The sequence below is a fragment of the Macrotis lagotis genome, chromosome 1 (genome assembly GCF_037893015.1).
Source record: "Macrotis lagotis isolate mMagLag1 chromosome 1, bilby.v1.9.chrom.fasta, whole genome shotgun sequence".
Classification (NCBI taxonomy): domain Eukaryota; kingdom Metazoa; phylum Chordata; class Mammalia; order Peramelemorphia; family Peramelidae; genus Macrotis; species Macrotis lagotis.
Genome location: NC_133658.1, coordinates 648,809,989 through 648,829,348, shown reverse-complemented (window position 1 = coordinate 648,829,348; position 19,360 = coordinate 648,809,989). Strand labels below are relative to the sequence as shown.

The 19,360-nt window shown below is 42.8% G+C and overlaps 2 protein-coding genes and 1 long non-coding RNA gene across 15 annotated transcripts in view; 2 read left to right on the top strand and 1 right to left on the bottom strand.

Moving 5' to 3' along the window:
• Positions 1-9,404, top strand: part of SCN3B (sodium voltage-gated channel beta subunit 3) — a 27,647-nt gene extending 18,243 nt beyond the window's left edge. For both annotated transcript variants that reach the window (XM_074215329.1, XM_074215328.1), the window contains one exon: positions 995-9,404. In XM_074215329.1, the coding sequence (XP_074071430.1) occupies positions 995-1,058 (64 nt within the window). In that variant the 3' untranslated portion in view covers positions 1,059-9,404. The remainder of the gene's footprint in view (positions 1-994) is intronic.
• GRAMD1B (GRAM domain containing 1B) overlaps positions 8,864-19,360 on the bottom strand; it is a 332,765-nt gene continuing 322,268 nt past the window's right edge. For 8 of the 12 annotated variants that reach the window (XM_074215319.1, XM_074215318.1, XM_074215317.1 and 5 more), the window contains 3 exons: positions 17,963-18,070; positions 17,569-17,758; positions 8,865-14,605 (listed from right to left, as the gene is read on the bottom strand). In XM_074215319.1, coding sequence (XP_074071420.1) covers positions 14,516-14,605; positions 17,569-17,758; positions 17,963-18,070 — 388 coding nt within the window. In that variant the 3' untranslated portion in view covers positions 8,865-14,515. Of the gene's footprint in view, positions 14,606-17,568; positions 17,759-17,962; positions 18,071-19,360 lie in introns of all 12 variants that reach the window. The other 4 variants (XM_074215314.1, XM_074215322.1, XM_074215315.1 and 1 more) reach the window with 2 other exon arrangements.
• Positions 10,366-19,360, top strand: LOC141507559 (uncharacterized). The gene is made up of 3 exons (XR_012474182.1): positions 10,366-11,625; positions 14,551-16,031; positions 17,231-19,360. It is a non-coding gene; the product is annotated as an uncharacterized LOC141507559 (long non-coding RNA).

Genomic DNA, 19,360 nt, shown 5'->3' with positions numbered 1-19,360 from the left:
ACCTTTCTAATCTATTTTCCTTGATAATGTCTTTAAGATTGTGAAAGCAATATTCCCCTCCTTCTGAGCTAGATATTAAACTATATACATATATAATATATAATATATAATATTCATGTATAATCTAGATTTGACAGTCAATTATTTTAAAGTTATGGATGTTATGATCTATCCATCTTGAAAACAAGAGTGACAAGATTCTGACTCTTGCTTTAATCCTTTGAGGAAAACCACTGGATCACCCAAGGAGGATTGACCAAGTGATCTTGGAGTTCAATGTGCATGTTTGAGCTTATATTTGAAAAGTTGCCAATCAAAATATAACAATAAGATCAAAGGCCTTTAAAATTCAAAAGGACCTTATAGATTGCCTACTTCAATCCCTTCATTTTATAAATGAGGAAATTGAGACCCAGAGAGTTGAAGGTACTTGTTCATGCTTACACCTCTAGTAAGTGACCACTTACCTGGTGACTACTAGCAGTATGTTCATCAGAGGAAAAACTTTCTTTCCTTGAGTGATTTATAAGAATTACCTGGGCACTACTGATTTCAATGAAAAGGAAATCAAGACTAATCATTGTAATCTAAGGTGACAGTGAATGGTGGACAGCCATAAATGAAGCTTTCATCTTCTGAGTGCCAACCTGTTGCTTTACCTTGCCCCAAAAGTCAATCTTCAGCTTTTTTCCCACCTATCCCACCCTAAAAAAGTAAGCATGGAATTGAAGAGAGAGACCATATCAGCTTCCAGTAATTTGAGGAGAGTTGAATACCCAACCCCAGCAACCCTTATAATAATTCTCATTGAATCAGTTGTCCTATCTTTGAAGTGATCATCTTTTTTCCTTTCTCGAAAACAGAGCCATAAGAAAGGGGCAAACCTGTCCTATAGAAATTCTGGACCACTAGGCCTTGCCTCCTTCCCCTTCCTTCCTCTTTCACTTCTGGAGACTTCAGGGGCTGACCCTCTCCCCTGCCTCTCCTCCCCTAGGTCTGACTACCTCGCCATTCCATCAGAGAACAAGGAGAATTCGGCAGTGCCAGTGGAGGAATAGGAGAAATGGGGTATGGCTTGCAGTCATGAATTAAGACTGAGGATGGACCAGGGCAGAGGGAGGATGGGATATGATCTGGGCTTTATACCTCTGCCCTCCTCACCTAGAAACAACCACATAAGAAGACAAGGATTCCCCAAGTTGGAAGCCATAAATCACCATCCATTGGTCTCATACATGACCTTGACTGATCCCCATCCTCAGTGTTCTACCCAGGGTGATAACTAGGGGATCAGGGATCCTTTTCATAATTCCCCCTTCATGACCATTTTGCCATGGCTCTCTACATAAACACTTTGACAAAGTAATTTTGGACTTGGGTTTGATAGGAGTTCATAATGAGATCCTCCATCATCAGTAGGTGGTCTAATGTCTGACAGGTCCAAATTCTTCAGTATAGATGATATCAACAATTTCAGGATGGGATCCAGGGACTACCACAATTTCCATCCATCCCTCTATTCATCAACTATCAGACTTGGCTCTGTGGCTGCACTTTGAACTTCACCTGTTTTCAGATCAAGGGTCCATGGCTTCACTCTGGACTTGGTCTTTCCCCAGTCTAATTTCATGGCACTGCAATAATAATTAAACTCCCTTTGCTCCGCATGGCTTTGTACAATGCTGGTAGCAGCTCCTCTTCCTCTGCTCCTTCATTACTGTTTACCTGAGTCCCCATTCACTGCTGGACAAGAAGGAACAATGTCTGCTCTTCTGCTCTCCATTCACTTCCCCACTCACAACCAACACATATTGGGTCTGTTCCCTCTCTACCACTGGATGAGAAAAAACATCATGTGGTTGACTCTAATATCTTAGCAGAAGTAGGTCATTTCTCCTATCCCAGAAGTGATCCAAACAAGCCTAGTCTGAAGAGAGGCATAAACTTAAGAGTCCTGGGAGAGGCATTTCTGAATTTCCCAGACCATTAGTCTGGGGATCAAAACAGAGTAACTTTTCTGGACCACACAGTTCTGAAAGAGAGTACATGTTAGAATATTCTCTGGAACTTAAGTCCTAGGGCTCCTTTTTTTCTTAGGCTTTGACCAGGCAGACTACTTAATAAGGATTCCTCTTTACAATATTATCCTTGATATGTCATTTATCCTATCTTTGGTCTTCCTAATAAAAGTCCAGGGGACTGGGATAAAGTCTGGAAGCAGAGACTGGTAGCAATTTAAGCAATTTTTTTTAAAGTCAGGTTCCTCATTCCATGGCTATGTTGGGAGAATATGCCCATTTCTCAACTTTCCCTGGTTTTTCCCACAATGGGATTTAGAATAATTAGCCCTTCTCTTGATATTGAAAAACAGTAGGGAATTTTTTATGAGTATTGAGATTGATGACCTTTTACCCCTCCCCCACCTCTGAGTTCTTTTGTGGATCAGAGTTGTTTTACATAAGACAGTAGATATTCAAAAAGCAGCAAAGACTTCCATGAGATCATCAAATATTTTGAGGTAGAAATAGAATGAGCTTTGGTGATTTGACTAGTGCTTCCTTAGAATGTTGTCACTTGTATTGTAGGATTAATGGTGGTTAAACACCATCACATTTGGAGGATGTGTAGGAGTTACAACTCCTAAATAAACACAGAATAGATGAAAATCAGCCCCAAGTACAGTTGGGAAATGGGGTTGGCTTAGGGTATACTGGAATAAGGACTTCCCCTTGGAAATTTACAAAACTAGAACAAATCTCAGGAGCTCAATCACTCCTTCCCTAAAGATCTTTAAAATGGAAGCAATATGGCCTGAGATCATAGGATTGTAGGATCTAGAGCTAGAATGCACCTTATAGATCAGTCACCCTTATTTTACAAGACTAGGATGATCCAGGATGAGAAGACTAGAGATCCAGAATGATTAAGTGACTCAGGTAGTACATGGCAGTTATATCCATTGTAATGGTGTGAAGGTGGATGAATAGAATAGTTGATCTTATAAGATTCTTTCTAGGTTCCCTCACCGATAAAAGTAGGCTCTTGCTTTCTAGTTTTTTACTCCTGAATAGAATAAAACAGAGCAGATGGGGAAAGTTTGGCCAAAGTAAAACAACCATCAACAACAAAAACAAACAAACAAAAATGCATCTCAAATGTACTGTTGTGCTTTTGGTCCTAATATGATGCTCATCCCCATCTAGTGGCCAGACAGAGACTTTGAGGCATTATCTTCTGGGGAAAGAAAGGTTGCTAATGGCTTTTTCCCTTAGGGAGTTTTCTTTGGGTTTATGTGGAGGACAACACTGTCAACATTGGACCCAGAGTGATTATCTCCTTTATTTTTTCCCTCTGGAAGTTTCTACTCTAAGGTACCCTTTATTGAAACACTCAGGAGTCAGATTTTCATGATATTTCCTCTACCTGAGCTCAAACTTCTTTAGATGTGTGATCTTCCACAAAGTCCCTTTCTGACATTCAGATTAGAGACAAGGATTTTTCTCCTTGTTTTATGGATAGGGAAATAGTCCCAAAGGAGTGTAATGTGTACAGTGAACTACCACAAACATTGAGTCAGTAGCGGAATCTCCAGTGTCTTTTAACCTCCAGTTCAGTGATCTATCTAATAGATAGATCCCTCTTTGATATCAGCAGTTAAGCAGTGGAATGTAGAAACTCCAGGTCAGTGAAACTTGAATTCAGTTTCTGACAAAACAAAAGGACTGTGGGTAAACCTAATAGATAGTATTTTTGTAGTGTTTTAAGGTTTGCAAAGAAATTATTACAAAGATTATTTGAGGGGGGGCTAGGTGGCGTAGTGGATAAAGCACCAGCCTTTGAGTCAGGAGTGCCTGGGTTCAAATCCGGTCTCAAACACTCAATAATTACCTAGCTGTGTGGCCTTGGGCAAGCCACTTAACCCCATTTGCCTTGCAAAAACCTAAAAAAAAAAACCCAAAAGAAAACAAAAAGATTATTTGATTCTCACAACAATTCTGGGAGATAGGTGTTGTTATTATCCTGATTTTAGGAATGGAGAAACCAAGACACAGAGAAGTCTCCCAGTTATTAAATGTCTAAGGCTAGATTTGAACTCGTCTTCCTTAAGTTAGGTCCAGTGTCCCACCTAAATGCCTAATAGCTAGAAAAAAAAGTGAAAAGTGAGTCAGCATATGTTCAACTAAACTTTTTAGACTAGATGACTACTATGGTGCCTTTTATTTCTAAATCTATGATCCTATGACAGTTATACTTAAACCAAGGATATTAAAAAATGATTTTATTGACAAAGCATCCTCATTTTGTGTGGAAAAGATGGAGATGTAGACTACACAATAGCTTAGTTAGATGGATTTTGAACTGGTTGAAAGGTCAGAGGCAAAGAGCAGGCTTTAATGGTAAAGGTTCCGTGTCAACTTGGAAGGATGTTTCCAGGCTTTGCTTGGCCCATGGCTGGTAACATTTTTTTAATGATGGCTCAAACAAATGTATAGCCTATTTATCAAATCTATGGATGGATGACACAAAGTTTGAAGAGAGAGATGCTTTGCATATAGGATACCAGAGTCAAGATCCAAAAGGATCTTCAGGCTAGAAGAGTGGGATAGAGGCCTTGCCCTGGAGTTCAAAAAGTCAATATCCCAAATATAATGTGACTAAGGGACATTTCACCCAAAAATCTAAGGGATTTTTGTGGGTTGCCAGTTTACCACAAGTCACCAGAACAATCTTGGGCTGTATTTAGTTATACACAGTGGCCAACTCTAGGGAAGTGAAAGTTTATTTTCTGCCCAGATCAGGTCATATCAGGAATGTTGTGTTCTGCTGTAGGCACCACATTTTAGGAAGGAAACTAATAAACTGGAGAGTATTCGGGGAGGGCAACTAGGATGGCAAAACTGTTGTATGAAGATCAACTGAAGGAACTGGGGATAGATAACCAGGAAAAAAGATCTGGGACATTTTTACATCTAAGTATTTGAAGGTAGCTTATCATGTGACTATAAGTTTGTTCTTCTTGTGCCCAGAGGAAGGAACTAGGAGCAATAGGGTGGAACTTGAAGAGGGAAACCCCAATCTTAATGTTTTTAATGATAAGACCTATCCCAAAGTGGAATGGCTTTGTAAAGCACTTAGCACTTGATAATTGCTTTTTTCCCTTTCCCTCCCCATCCTGGAGGACTTAATCAGGAAATGGAGATTCTTGCTGAGAAATGGGTTGGATTGAATGACTTCTGGGATCTCTTCTGTCTCTAACATTCTGAACATACTTGTCTTGTTCAGAAAAAACTCCCCAATTCAAAACACACACACACACACACACACACACACACACACACACACACACACACACACACACACACTTCCTGGGTGGTTTGCAAGGAAGCTGGTGGTTTCAGCTTCATTCTTTATTCCTTTCATGTTTACTTCCCTCTCACTTTCCACTGAAGCAAACTTAGTTTCCTTCTCTCACACTGTGAGGTTCTTTCATTCAGCCCTTCCCCCGGCTGCTTTCCTATTTTACAAACAAAAATGCTGTTCCTTTTTTTCCCCTTTCCCAGTTCTTTATCCTCACTTTTTCCTGTTCCCTTCTCCATAGCATCTTTTGTTTCACCTTTGAGAGCCTTGGCTGTTTCTCCTTCCATTCCCCTGCTAAGCCATACTATTCATAAACCCTATCACCTCCTGGGACCTCTCTATTCAAGATCTGTTTAGCTCCTCTCTCTATGTCCTTCCCCATTTTATCTCCTACATTTTTCATCAGATTACAGGATTTAGAATTGAATGGTTCCTAAGAAACTGTCTACCCCCCCCCCCCCTCATTTTCCTGAAGAACCTGAGGCTTAGAGGACTTCTCCTGAGGTCACTGTGGCAATAATGGACATGGTCAGGAATGGAGCCCCAGGTTCTAGTTAATGTAATCTTAGACTGCCTTCACACACACAATATCTAGAATATGGGAGGAGGTAGTCCTGCTCTCCTCTGCTGTAATTAGACCATGCCTTGAATAGTATGTTCACATTTTAAGGCCTCACATTTTAAGAAGGGCACTGATGAAAGTTGGAGAGTGACCAAAGAAAGGCAATCTGGAGGATTCTAAGATTAAGATTACTAGAGATTCTGTTAGAGGAACTGAGGATGCATAACCTGGAATATCAAGGGTTTGTGAGGGGTGAGGGTGGTCCCAGAAGAGAGTTACAGAAACAGCTTTCAGCTGAATATAAGGGAAAAGATTCCTGGCAATAAGAGCTATCCAAAAGTGATAGCATGTGCTGTAGTGTAGGAAGCATGAGGATGCAGTGGACTTAGGAGTCAAAGAATCTATATTCAAATCCTGCCCCTGACATTTCCAAGGCACTTAATTTCTCAGCCTGTTTCCTCATTTGTAAAATGGAGATGATAATAAAAGCACTTACCTCCTAGGTTTATAACGAGAATCCATGGAAAAAGCTTTTGCAAAACTTAAAGTGTCATATAAACATCAGCTATAAGTAGTGAGTCACATATTAGAGACCTTCATGAGAAGCTGCAGGTGGAATTCTTAGTCAAGTAAGGGCTGAACTAGATGGCCCTTGGGACCAATTCAGTTCCTTGAATTCCATCGCCCTTTCCATGATGTTGTGCTGACCTTTTAGGCATCTCTGATAAACTTCATCTCTGCGGCCTTCCTCTTTTATGTGACTCCATTAGAGCAGAGAGTGAGCACCAGCCACCTCAAGTTCTTACTTAACCATCCCTATTTCTGCCCGCAATGGACTCAAGGGTCAATTTTGCTCTCCTATAAACTTTGCCTATTTTGGGGCTGATTTTTAAAGGGCTCAAGAAAGTTCTCAAGGGCTAGCTTGTTCACCACCCTCCGCATCCTACTTGCAAATCCAGCATGTTGAACTGTTTCCCATGGGTATGTCCTCACACCCAAGATTAGTTTTGCCAAGGTGGTTGATCCCATTGCCTAACTTGGTCATGAACATAACTGTTCAATCTGATGAACATTAAGGCTGTGACTTCTAGAATTTGGGTCAGTACTGCACCACGACCCAAATGAAAGCCCTAATGGAGTAACTTCTAACTGATCATGACAAACTCTAGGTCATTTTGTCACCCCTCTTCCTTCATTTTGCCAGTTTTTAATCGATTTAGGGGCATTAACCCTCAAGTTATTTATCCTGTTCACATTTTTGGTCTCTCTGCATTTGGGACTGCCTAGCAATAATGAGAGAAAATAATTTATATTCTCTAGATTATGGATGTCTATTCAGCTTTTAAATATTAAATTCTATATACAGTGATCTTTGATAAGTTTTCATTGGGCTATGAGACACAGAAGACCTAAAAGGTTGAACACTCCTGCCCTGGATGCTCTGTGAAAATTTTATGTAAAGGTAGGAGTGGTCAAGAGAAAAGGTTATAAATCTCCCCTCCTCTGTGAGCCTTCTACCCTCCCAATTATACCAGAGCATCAGTTCAAGAAGGAAATATCTTTTTGGAATCAATGAACCTAACTTTTGTAAGATATATATATGTAGCATGCTATGTTTACTGAAAGGTAAAATTAGAAATGAGAAGTTTCCAATGGGTTAGGGAATCCCTAAATGTCCCCCAACTTTTCCTAATACAGTATGTTAGTGAATTGAAGTGATCTGCCTTTGGAGACAGCTACATAATTCAAGGATTCTTGCCATCAGCAAGTATCTTGGCCTGTTTTGTACTTTTTCTAAATATGTTCTAATAACCAGATGTTTTAGCCAGCATCTGGAGCATGCAGATCTCAACAGATTCCTCATCCCTAGATAAGGGGGAGAATTTTCCCCATTTCACTGAACCTACAATAAGACAAAATATAAACAAATGCTTCCTAAGCCAATCTCTGAGAGGTAGACCTGTTCAATGACAAAGTTTATGGGCCTAAGAACCAGCTGACTTTCAGAAGCAATGACTCCCAGGATCCTGACTTCTTATATACTTTAGTTTAAGTGGCAGGCAGGGTGTGGGAGGGCAGAGGGAAATGTGTTTATGTGTTTGTAGGATGATATCAACCACTCTCACAGACCTTTGTAGTCTGAAAAAAAATGGTATTTTTCCATTTTAGTCTTCCTTATGTTGCTGTTTCTTCTCACAGCTGACCTGTTTCTAACTTCTGTCTAGCAATGTTCTCTCCCACCAACCCATCTTACACAACCTGATACCATCTTCAGTGTACATAATGTTTTTAAGTCCACTCCCTGTTCAATCCAATAAAGGTCTCTCTCAAAAAAAAAGCTTACTCTGACTTGGATCTAATCTGTGCAAGTATTCTGAGTTACCCCCAGCTATTTTCCCCCTTTCACATCCAACATTTCTCAAGGATCCTCCTTTCTGAAATGTTGTTAGAGAATTTGAGCACAGCACAAGAACTCTGACAATATATACCCAAATCACACTGTTTAGTTTACAATGATCTCACTGACCTCCTCCCTTCAACACTTCAACAGATTGATGGGTAAATTGCCCTCAACTATAGACCAGATCCTCTAGAGTCAGGGACACCCTAGCTGATTGGTGTTTCAAAGTAAAACCTCCTAGAGAAGGCAATAATGTAAAGGAATGGTTCTTCTCACACAGTCTCCCCAAATTCAAGTCCACAGTGGGAAATAATTCAATCTACCTTCTCAAACACCTAGGAGAAAAAGAAGTGAAATAATGAATATCATCTTCAAGGGTGGGTAAAAGCTAAGGAAATTGCCAAACAGCTTTTTCTTGCTCCTCCTATCATCATCTCCTTTCCAGTTTGGGAAGGACAGAATAAGAGGGCAGAGAAATCTCCAAACTCCAAACCCCTCCCCCCAACTCAATCCATCCAGAGATGCAGAGGCCTAGAAAGGTAATGTTAGGATAAGGGAGGTGCTCTAAGACTCTAGATGGGATGTGTAGGTGCATATGTGTTTATGTGTGTGCATGCATGCCTGTGTGAAAGAAAATAATGGTGAGATCACCACTGGGGCAGAAACATCTGGCAATGTGTAACTTATAAATATGCAAGTGGATGAATGTTGATAAACCTTTATAAGATGTAATTGCAAAAATAAAATATCAATTAACCAGAGGCAGCTAGGTGTGGCAGTGGATAGAGCACCAGCTGTGGAGTCAGGAGTACCTGAGTTCAAATGTGACCTCAGACAGTTAATAATTACCTAGCTGTGTGGCCTTGGGCAAGCCACTTAACCCCATTGCCTTCCAAAGAAATAAACAAATAAATAAATAAATGGCTTTAAAAAATTTTTAAAAACCCCACCTGGGGCTGTGAAACCCAAAGAAAGCGTCAATGAACACACAAGCCACTTGTCTTAGTTTGTTCAATACTTTTTCCCTTTAATTCATACCATACTTCCATGGCTCTAGCTACTTTACATTAAGGTTTGGCTGAGTAGCCTTGTATTTTCTAGGTTCTACCAGTAAGTTTCCGGTTTCACACCTCGCGCGCAGCGCCAGGCAAAAAAAGTACAGTTCTAGTACCCGACAAGAGAGAGCCAGAGCCCCTACTGCTTGGCCCCCGCCCCGCACCCCGGCCTGCACCCACCCTGCAGGGCCGCCGCCTCGCCTCGCCCCTCTTCGCCCAGGGCCTAGGGTGAGGCGGGAACCAGAGCACCTTGGGCTGGGGATGGTCCGTGCCGGCTCTGGGCCAGGCCGTGGAGTGAGCAGCGCGAGAAAGAGCCCGGGGCCACAGAGGATCGCTGGGCAGCTGCCGCTCCCCCCACCGCGTTCAGGGCACGGGGCTGCCAAGTCCGGCCCGGACTCCCGGGCTTCCCCCGTATTGATTCTGCAAAGTGCCGTAGCCAGAGAAGCGTCGGGGCTCGGGGCTCCAGGCCGGGGGCGGGGGAGGCAGGCCAGTGTTCTTTAAGATTTCACATGTCGGGGAGAAGGTCCGGCACCCGCTCCCCTCGGCGGGGAGGGCTTCTCCTAGCAGCCGCCTCTCTGGTCCAGCTTCCCAGGCCTGGAGAGGACCACGAGTTGCAACGGAAAACAGCGCCCAAGACCCCTGAGCTGTGCTTGTCATGTGGAACATGGGCTGGGGGAGCGGGCGGGGGAGGTGGGGGGCGAGGGGTGGTCCGGCCTGGTCCTGTCGGAGATGCCACCAGCCAGGGCAGGAGGAGTGAGGTAACAAGGCTGGGCAGAGAGGAGGGGGAAGGAGAGCTCTCTACACCATGTGCAAAATTCCTGCTCTCACACTCGGAAAGCAAGGTGGTTAAAAAGGTGGCCTTCCAGAAAAATGTTCCTCTTCTGGAAGAAAACAGAGAGGTGAAGGGGAGCGGGGCCAGCCTGCCCAAACAAGGGAGGATGTAGGGGAGGGGGTGATTGTCCCAAGCCTAGAGACACAGTGAGGGAGCAATGGCATTAGAGGCATCGCCATGGGGAGGGGTCTTCTGATGGGAGCTGGGGCGGAAGTCCAGACACCTGGAAAAGAGGGGCCCTCTCCAAGGTCAGGTAAGGGAGGGACTAGCTTTGGCTGCCGTGCACGTCTAGATGAGCAGCATGATATGGCACGGAAAGAATCTTTTGGGGGATTCACAAATATCACAAATAGCCCTTCCTCAGCCCCTTCCCTAGATAGTGCTGCCTCATAAAGTGGGAGCACCGGCTAAGGAGGGAGCCGTTGCCTTCTCCTAATTCGGAGAGTTGCTCAGAGCGCTCAGTCCCTTCCTCCTGGCCCCAGTTTCTTCTGTACAATGCCCTCAAATTCTCTGTTCTCTAGAGGCTGCTATGAGCACTTCACAGTTAAAACAAAACCCTTAGTTGGATTTGGGTTGGGTTTGCTTGTTTTTTTTTTGGGGGGGGGGGGAAGAGGAGGAAAGTAGTGAGCAGGAGGAAGAGATGAAAGAAGTAGGGGAAGATGTGGGAATGGAGATTCCCAAAGAGGAGAACTGTCCCCAGAGCTTCCTCCAGGGAGGGAGTCCTTCACTGAACCCACCAGCCCTCTTCTAACTCACAGGAAATCCAACATTCTCAAAGAAAGATAAAGCAGAGGTCAGGAGGGAGGAAATGTGTCCTGGATGAATACTGAGCTAGTAGACAGATTGACCTCTCTGGACTCTCACAGTCCACCCAGCTCCTGCCAATTAGGATAAATTCCTTACCCTGATTCTTCTCTGCAACCCTGGAAAACTCTAAGCCCTGATCCAGCAGGGTCTGTCCTTAAAGGCTTCTGAAACAACTTGGCCTACCCTATCTTATCCTCTCAAACCAGTGTTTGAAGACTCCTCTGCTCTGGCTCTGGATGAAACTTGGAGGCAGCTTCCAAGTTGCAAATGTCAACAAGTGGCTGTTCTCCTATGGTGAATAAACCAGGGATCATATTTTACTAATCTCCATGAGTGAGTCAACTGCATTTTTCTAAACTGTTTATACCTGATGGCTCCTTCTCCTCCCTACAATCTTAACAACCTTGACATAAAAAAAACCTAATCTTCAAATCTAGTCCCAGCATGACCCCTGACCCTTCCCCTGCTGTAGGACCCCAAAGGGAATAGAAGAAATCAAATTCCTTGTTTTTGGAAATGGATCTCCAATCAAAAGAAATAAGGCAGGTGATGGCTGTGAATGACCTTGCAGAGAGTTGGGGTTACTGTGGCCATGAATGACAAGCCAGTAGTAAGTATCATGTTATTTTCTTTGCTTTTTTACTCTTTAGGCGCTCCAGGCTGAGCAACCATAAAGAAGGGGGCTATTCTATCTTGCAAGACTGTTGAATAAGAAGAGTCCAAGGAGGGAAGGGAGGAATCCAGAATGGCACCATTCTTCTAGCCTTAGAATCATAGAATCCTAGCACTAGAAGTGGCTTTAGAGAAAATCTGTTCCAACACTCCTTTTGCAGATAAGAAAACTGAGACCCACAGAAGTCAAAATAACTCTTTAAAAGTCCCACATTTACTCCCAGTTTCTACTCACTAGAAAGGTCCTGGATATTTCCTATAGCTCTTCAACTCCTCAGACATAGGACAAGAATCTTTCTTTTGTTGCTAATTGTCCTGTCCAACATAGCTCGGAAGGAGTTACAAAAGAGCAGATTCCAGTGTGTGGCTCTCTTCCCTTTGCTTAACAGGGAAGATGAAATCTTCACCCTCCTCCCAAGGAATCTTGCTGAAGCTATTTAAAAAAGACCTCACAACAGCCAGGGAGGAGCAAATCTCAATGAAATAAATAATGATAAATAAAATAAATAAGATAATTTACAACCCTGGCTCCCCAAAAGCTCCTGTGAGCAATTTTGGCTTGTGGTCACTCTGGATTTTAATAATTTCAGGCCATTCAATTGCCTCCCTCCTTTACTATGACCTAAGTCTCCTGCTCAGCCTTTTACACTCAGTTACTGGTCTTCAAGGACTTCACTTGGCAGCTGCTAAATGGATGATTGGCAGTGTTTCATGAAGCAGCCCCAGGCTTATGTGGGCATGCACGCTCATAAGGGATTTTAATCATTCTTATCTCCCCAACTCCTAGGTCTCAGACTGTCCTCTGAAGGTGGAGCAGAAGTAGGAAAACAACCTTAACCTGAAACAGAGACCCTTCTCTTCACTCCTCCTGGGAATCTATCTAGTATTTTAACATTCTCCACCCCAGAAAGGGTCACCTCTGAGAGACATTCACATTTTATGTTAATCTCCTGAACTGTTGGATTTACTGTGATAAATGTGATCATGGAAGTCCAAAAGCTCCTACTCCCAGATTACCTTCTCTTCCTGGTCACCAGGAAAACCTGAAGTCCACTAGATATAAGAGATCAGTATAAACCGTCTTCTTCATATGATAATCTCTGTTCTTGAATTCTCCCTGATTCCTGCTTCCGAGGGCCCAGATGAAGGTTTATGGCATCTAAAAGCCCTCCTCATGGTCTTGCTGCTTCTCCCTTTCCCTTTCCAGTTCAATATCCCTTTTTGGATTTTGCCTGTTTCACACAGTTCTCCCTTGGAAATTGAAGGGGAAACCATGATGCAGGTAGAGCTTAGCTAAGAGATCCAAGCTAAAATGCTGACCAGCTCAGATCAGTCTTGGATAGTATCCATCTCTCTAGTCCACAAGCCTGACTAATATCTCAGTTCTTGAGAAAACACAGTGATAATTCAACTCTCCAGTCCAGCTTCATCCCCTTACTCTATTACACCCCCTAGACCAAAAGGCCAGAGGGAGTTGTCCTCCATCAACTTTCTCTCTATTCAGAAGCCTCAACACTAGATTAGGGAATATCAAAGAGGAAGAGATGTCCCCCTGGTCCTCAGCTCTAAACTGCCCCCCCATCAAGTAGATCCTTTCATATGAGAAATGAAATTCAACCCAGAGAGCAGAATCCCTCTGTACTGAACAGAGAGGAGGGGACATGTAGATAAATGACACTGGCCACCATCTAAGGTGGTGTGAGCTTGAGCTCAGACCTTTTCAAAAGGCCTTTGCAGTGTTATTTGTGCCCTGCCATTCATTCGCTCAATACCCCCTCCCCATCCCCACCCAATCCTACCCACACTGGGTATTTTACAGCATTGGCTCAAAGTGGATTGAATTAAAACTAGTCACCCTTCAGGTCCTAAAACTGATAAAAATAAGTTCTTAACAAAATCATATAAGTTTTACATGTCCTAAGAAACAATGATTTTTAGAGGGAAGGGGAAGGAAGAGGGCAGACAGAAGAATTTCAGGCACTCAAAAGCAACTTAATTTTACACAGACCCAACCTGAGTGAACATTGGAGAGAGAGTAGAAAATGAGAGACCTGTGCTCTCCCAGCCCGTGGGTATTTTGAGCTGGAGGGTCCCAATAAAGATTAGGAGAGACAGCAGTAACAAAGAATTCTCAGGGACACTTCAGTCTCAAAACCTTCCCACCCTGCCCACTCTCATACCCTTCACCCCACCAGAAATCCCACAAATACTGCCTTTTGGCTTATCTAACAAGTCCAGTCCATCTGACTGAAGATCCACTTTTCCTTGGTGGCTCCTCACAGTGGGATATAGATGGAGCCCCCCTCTATGATTTGGAAGCCTGAATCCCTGCCCCTCACATATGGGCATCCAGGATAAGCTGGGATGGTGGGGAAAGAGGGGTCCCTTTTTTTTCCAATTTTCAAAAAAAAAATGGTGGGCAAGGAATGAAGCACCATAGCAATGCCCCTTTGAGACTCCTATCCAAGACCCCAGGGCCTGCCCAAGCATGACTTTGGCTCAACTTCACTTCCCTTCAAACAGCCAAGGGATGGCCAGCAAGGGAAGGGTGGGGATGGAAGGAATGGGGGGGACAGAGAAGGTTGGGGAGGGTCGGTGCTAGGAGCTGCCCCCTGCCCTCCACCGAAAGAAACTCTTTTCAGGCCAGTGCAGGAGGCAGACCCGCTCCTTCTCCCTGGTACATAGGCATTATCTCTTTTTAAAATCTGTATATAATATATATTTATATTCTGTATATATATATATATATATATATTTATATATATATATTTATATGGTCTATGTACATGTATTGCACAGCCTCTGGAGTCACCCCTCTTCCTGCCTTGTCAGTGATAATGGTTCCTCTTCTCCTCTTTTTCAGATGAGTAGTCCCGGGTTCTGATGCCATTTTGAAGGTTGATGAGTGAGTCCTTCATCTGTAAGACAAGGGGAGGCCAAACCCACCCAAGTGGTACATGCACTGAGTTGGCTTCTTCAACAAGGATTATCAAATACTTATCAAAGTAACTCAACTGAGTTAAGGAACTAAGGGGAGCCAGAATTCTGAGGCAAGCTAGGATCTCATGGGGTCTCCATGAAATTAACACTGCACACAAGGAGAAGGAAGCCCAGGCCTACCTCTCCCCAGGAACCTCAATCCCTGAAAAGATGTTTTTCATAGCTATTTCTCTTGCCTACCCCCCCCAAACATTCACACCCACATATAAGGACTCCAAGATCAGTTTTATTTCTATTCTAACCTCCCACCCACAGTAGGAAATCCTTCCACAGGACTCTGCCTGAAAACTTCCAGTAACAGGAACTGTTATAAAGCTATTCTTTATCCTAAGCCAAAACCCCCTGGTCCTGGTTCTGCCTTCTGCAACTTTTTGTCCATAGAACAGATCTTCAAACTCTCCTGTTTTTTCTAGGCTCAACATCCTCATTTTTTTCCAGACTCATTCCCCTTATAAGTCCATTTTTGGTCACATTCTATCAATATAACCCTTTAACACAGAAATAGAATGGAATATGCTATTTTAGGTGACATAAAATGGGCAGCTAGATGCAGTGGAAAATGTGCTGGGCCTGGAGTCAGGAAGATTCATCTTTCTGAGTTCAAATCCGGCCTCAGACACTTACTAGATATGCAACTCAAGAGCAAATCCCTGAACCCTTACTGTTTCAGTTTCTTCATCAGTAAAATGAATTTGAAAAAGAAATGACTCCATCTTTGCCAAGAAAAACCCAAACAGAGTCATGAAGAGTGGCCTAGAACTGACAAAGAATAACAACAACAACAAACATGTACCTCTGATGGTTGCTTTAAGACTAATTGTTCCAATCTGGTGCAAACCTAAATATGGCCAAGGGAGTAGAAAGGCTTGGGAAAAGGACCCCAGTACAGTAGTAGTAGTAGTAGTAGTAATAGCTATAATTATGAGAGCTATTATTTATTTAGTACCGTAAGATTTGCAAAATAATTTACAAATATTATTTCATTTTGTCCTCAAGACAACCCTGGGAATTAGATGCTATTATTATTCTCATTTTACAGCTAAGGAAACTGAAGTAGCATGAATTAAGTGGCTTAACCAGGACCAAGACCATATAGCTAGTAAAAGTTTGACTCTGGATTTGAACTCCAGTCTTCCTGACTCCAGGTCCAAAGCATTATCCACTCTACTTCCTTACTGCCTAGCAATAATAATAATAATAATAATAATAATAACAACTTTTAAATTTGCAAAGCATTTTCATATATTATCTCATTTGAACTTTGCAATATGCACAGGAGGAAGATACTATAGAATGCTATAGAAAAATGAGGAAACTGAAGCTCAGAGAAGTTAAATCAGAGAGGTAAGTGTCAGCATCAGAGTCATCCAAATTCTGTGTTTGTCATACTACCAATTGTGTTATGTTGCCAACAAAACAACTCTTGCCATCCTAAGCATCTTCCTCCCTGCTGTCAATGATGGACTGACCAATGAGTTCATTTAAAGGATCAGTCTGTTCTTTCCATCACTACTATGATCAATATCAGAAAATTATGATGATGTTTGGGCTATATGTCATATATGGTTAGCTTTAAATCTTTTATGTATGTCAAAAAGGATATTCCTGTTAATTGGACTACTACGAGGGAAGCTTGAGAGGCAGCATAGATAATCAGCCTAGAAATCTGGAAAACCCAGCATCTAGACTGACAAACACTAGTTATTAACCTCTCTCAGTGACCCAGCCAACTTTCTAAGTCTATGTTGATTAACAGTTATTGATCTCTGTTGGAAGACATCGTTCCACATGAGTGAAATCATACAAGGGAAACTTTCTTTATAAGATCTGAAATTCCATCAGTGTTAGTATACACTTTTCCCTATATAGGTGACTCTTTGAATGCCTAGTTCCCTATCTCTAGATCTGTGCTCAAAATCCTTCCAATTTAGTAGGACCTAACAGAACTCATGTTTTTCTGGCATAGACTTCAAGAATCCATGATCCCATCCATACCATACAAGACTTTAGTGAATATGGAAAATCTGGAAAGATGAAGAAGCTATTGTACAGAAACTGAGTCAATACTGGATTACCACTTCTATCATGCTAAAAATGATGTTGGGGGGCAGTTAGATGGTCCAGTTGATAGAACACCTGCCCTGGAGTCAGGAGGACCTGAGTTCAAATCAATCCTCAGACACTTAATAATTACCTAGTTGTGTGACCTTGGGCAATTCACTTAACTCCACTGTTTTGCAAAACCAACAAAAAAATTATTTTGGGGGTACACCCTAGCCATATGACAAGAATGAGTACCTAACCCTGTAAGAAGCAGCAATCTGTCAATCTAGTCACCTACTAGCTATGTGACTATGGGCAAGTCACTTCACCTCTGCCTGACTCGGTTTCCTCAATTGAAAAAGGGGAGAATAAATAATACCTCTCTCCCAGGATTTTTGTGCAGGTCAAATGAGTTAATATTTATAAAGTGCTTAGCATACAGGAATTGCTTAATATATAAATGTTTGTTTCCCTTCTTCTGAATACTTTTCCTGAAACAGAGGACACTAAATAAGATAGAAGATTCCATGACTCCTGGGTGACAAAGGCTTTCCAACCTTCCTGAGGTGCCTGGGTTTCCACTGTTTTTTTCATCACTTTCCTTCCTTCTATTAAAGAAATAAGACAAGAAATGTGTCCCGCTGAAACTTGGCGCCTTTCCTCTTATAATATACTCTAAGGAATAAGGAACACCTGAATGAACTTCCTGCTTGAAGCCTTCTGGATGACTACTCAAGAAGTCTGGCTAATGAATGCCCTGGGGAGGAGGACAGAGGAAGAGCTCACAGATGAAGATTTCTTGTGGGGGAGGGTAGAGGAAGGGAAGGTGTTTGTTTACCTGGTCTAGAAGCATCACAGAGGATTTGATGATTTCCCTCCATTTTTGAAGTTCTGTGTCATGATACTTTTGTTGGGATTCTAAGAGCTGGGCCCATTCTGTCTGTGACTGGGGTAACCTGTGGGGCACAAGAAGGGTCACCCCGGCAGCTGGAGTTATGCTCAGAGGACTGTCCTGTGTTCCCAGACCCCTAGAGGATAGAGAGTCACATCATAGCGCTATGCTCTCCACTCGTTTCCTTGTGTTGCCTCCTCCCTTCCCTAACCCCAAAAAGTCACCAGAAGGGAAACCAGAAAGGAGCTATTCCCTACTGGGAAGGCCTCTGTGGTAGACTGGAGGTGGGCGATGGGGGGTTGGTCATTTATGTGCAGGATGGAGATGCATCTCAAGTTACCTGTCCTGGAGCCTCAGACCCTGCCATGCAGTGAGGGTCTGGGTAGTGTATTCCAGCATCCAGAGTTTATAGAACAGCATCATGTTGAGAATCACCAGCAGCACCAGGCTGAAGAAGTGGAGAAAACAAAGGAAAAACCAATAGAGAAGCAGGTTGGTTGGTGGCCAAGGCACAGGCACAGGAGCAGACATCTTCCCTGACCAAGAGAACTCCACCATGGCCTTGGCCCAAACTATCACTATTTTCCCCGGAAAGTTTGGGTTAAAAAAAAAAGGAAGCATAGGAAAGAAGGGAGGAAGGCAGAGGGAGGGAGATAGAGAAGAGGCTAGAAGAGGAAGGAATGAACAAGAAAGAAAAGTATGACAGAGAAAGAAGGAGGGAGAAAATGAAGAGAGATAGGAGAGGGGGAGAGAAGAGAAAGAGGAAAACAGATGGAGAAGAGATAAGGAGAGAAAGAAGTAAGAGGAGAGGAGGGAGAGAAGAGAGAGGAAAAGAGACACAGAAACTGAGAGGGAAAGGAGAGAATACACATGTAACATGAAGGAGAAGAGAATGAGAGAGGAAGAGGGAGAGAGAGAGGGACAGTGAAATGGAGGAAGAGAGACAGAAAGATAGATCAGCAGATGATTTGAGGGACCAGAGGAATGATATAGTCACAGGGAAAGTGATGTGGGGATAGAGGGCAAAAAAAGATTCAGAAGGGCACCAAGGACAGATAGAGAACCATAGGTACAAATTAGGATCCCAAAAGAAGTGGGGAAAGGAGGGAAAGATTTGAGGGAGTAAAGAAGGTAAACCATACAGACAGTACCTGAAACAGATCCTAATGGGTGCAGGGGAGAGAAAAGAAGGAGGAGGTAGAGGTTAGAAAAGGACTGGCATACAGAAGGAGAAATCTGCAGAGGAGAAGAGTGAAGAGGACAGAGACAGAGAAGATCCTATTGCCTGCACCTGGCCAAATCTCTAGGAGTCATGACTGCTAATCCTTCCCTGTCCTTCCTGTGCCTTCTCTTTTCTGAACTACTGCTCTTCTAGGAATCTGGTAAACTTAAGAGTTTGAAGACTTGGGTTCAAATACTGTCTCTAAAAATTACTAAGTATGTAACTCTAGACAAGCACCTTAAACTCCTCTAGCCTCAGTCTCCTCATCAGTAAAATGAATATAACAATATTTGCACTACCCACTTCATAGGGCTTTTTGTGAGAAAGACACTTTAAAAAAGCCATAAAGTGCTAATGTAAATGGAGGTTATAATAAAAAAAAAATGGGTGAGAGGGATGAAGGTGAAAACACCAATCAGTGATCCAGAAAAGCACTAAATATAGGACTATTTGATAAGGCCCCCTGCAAAAATAGTAGTGAGGAAAGGCAGTATAGCAAGTGGGGAGGGCAAGAAG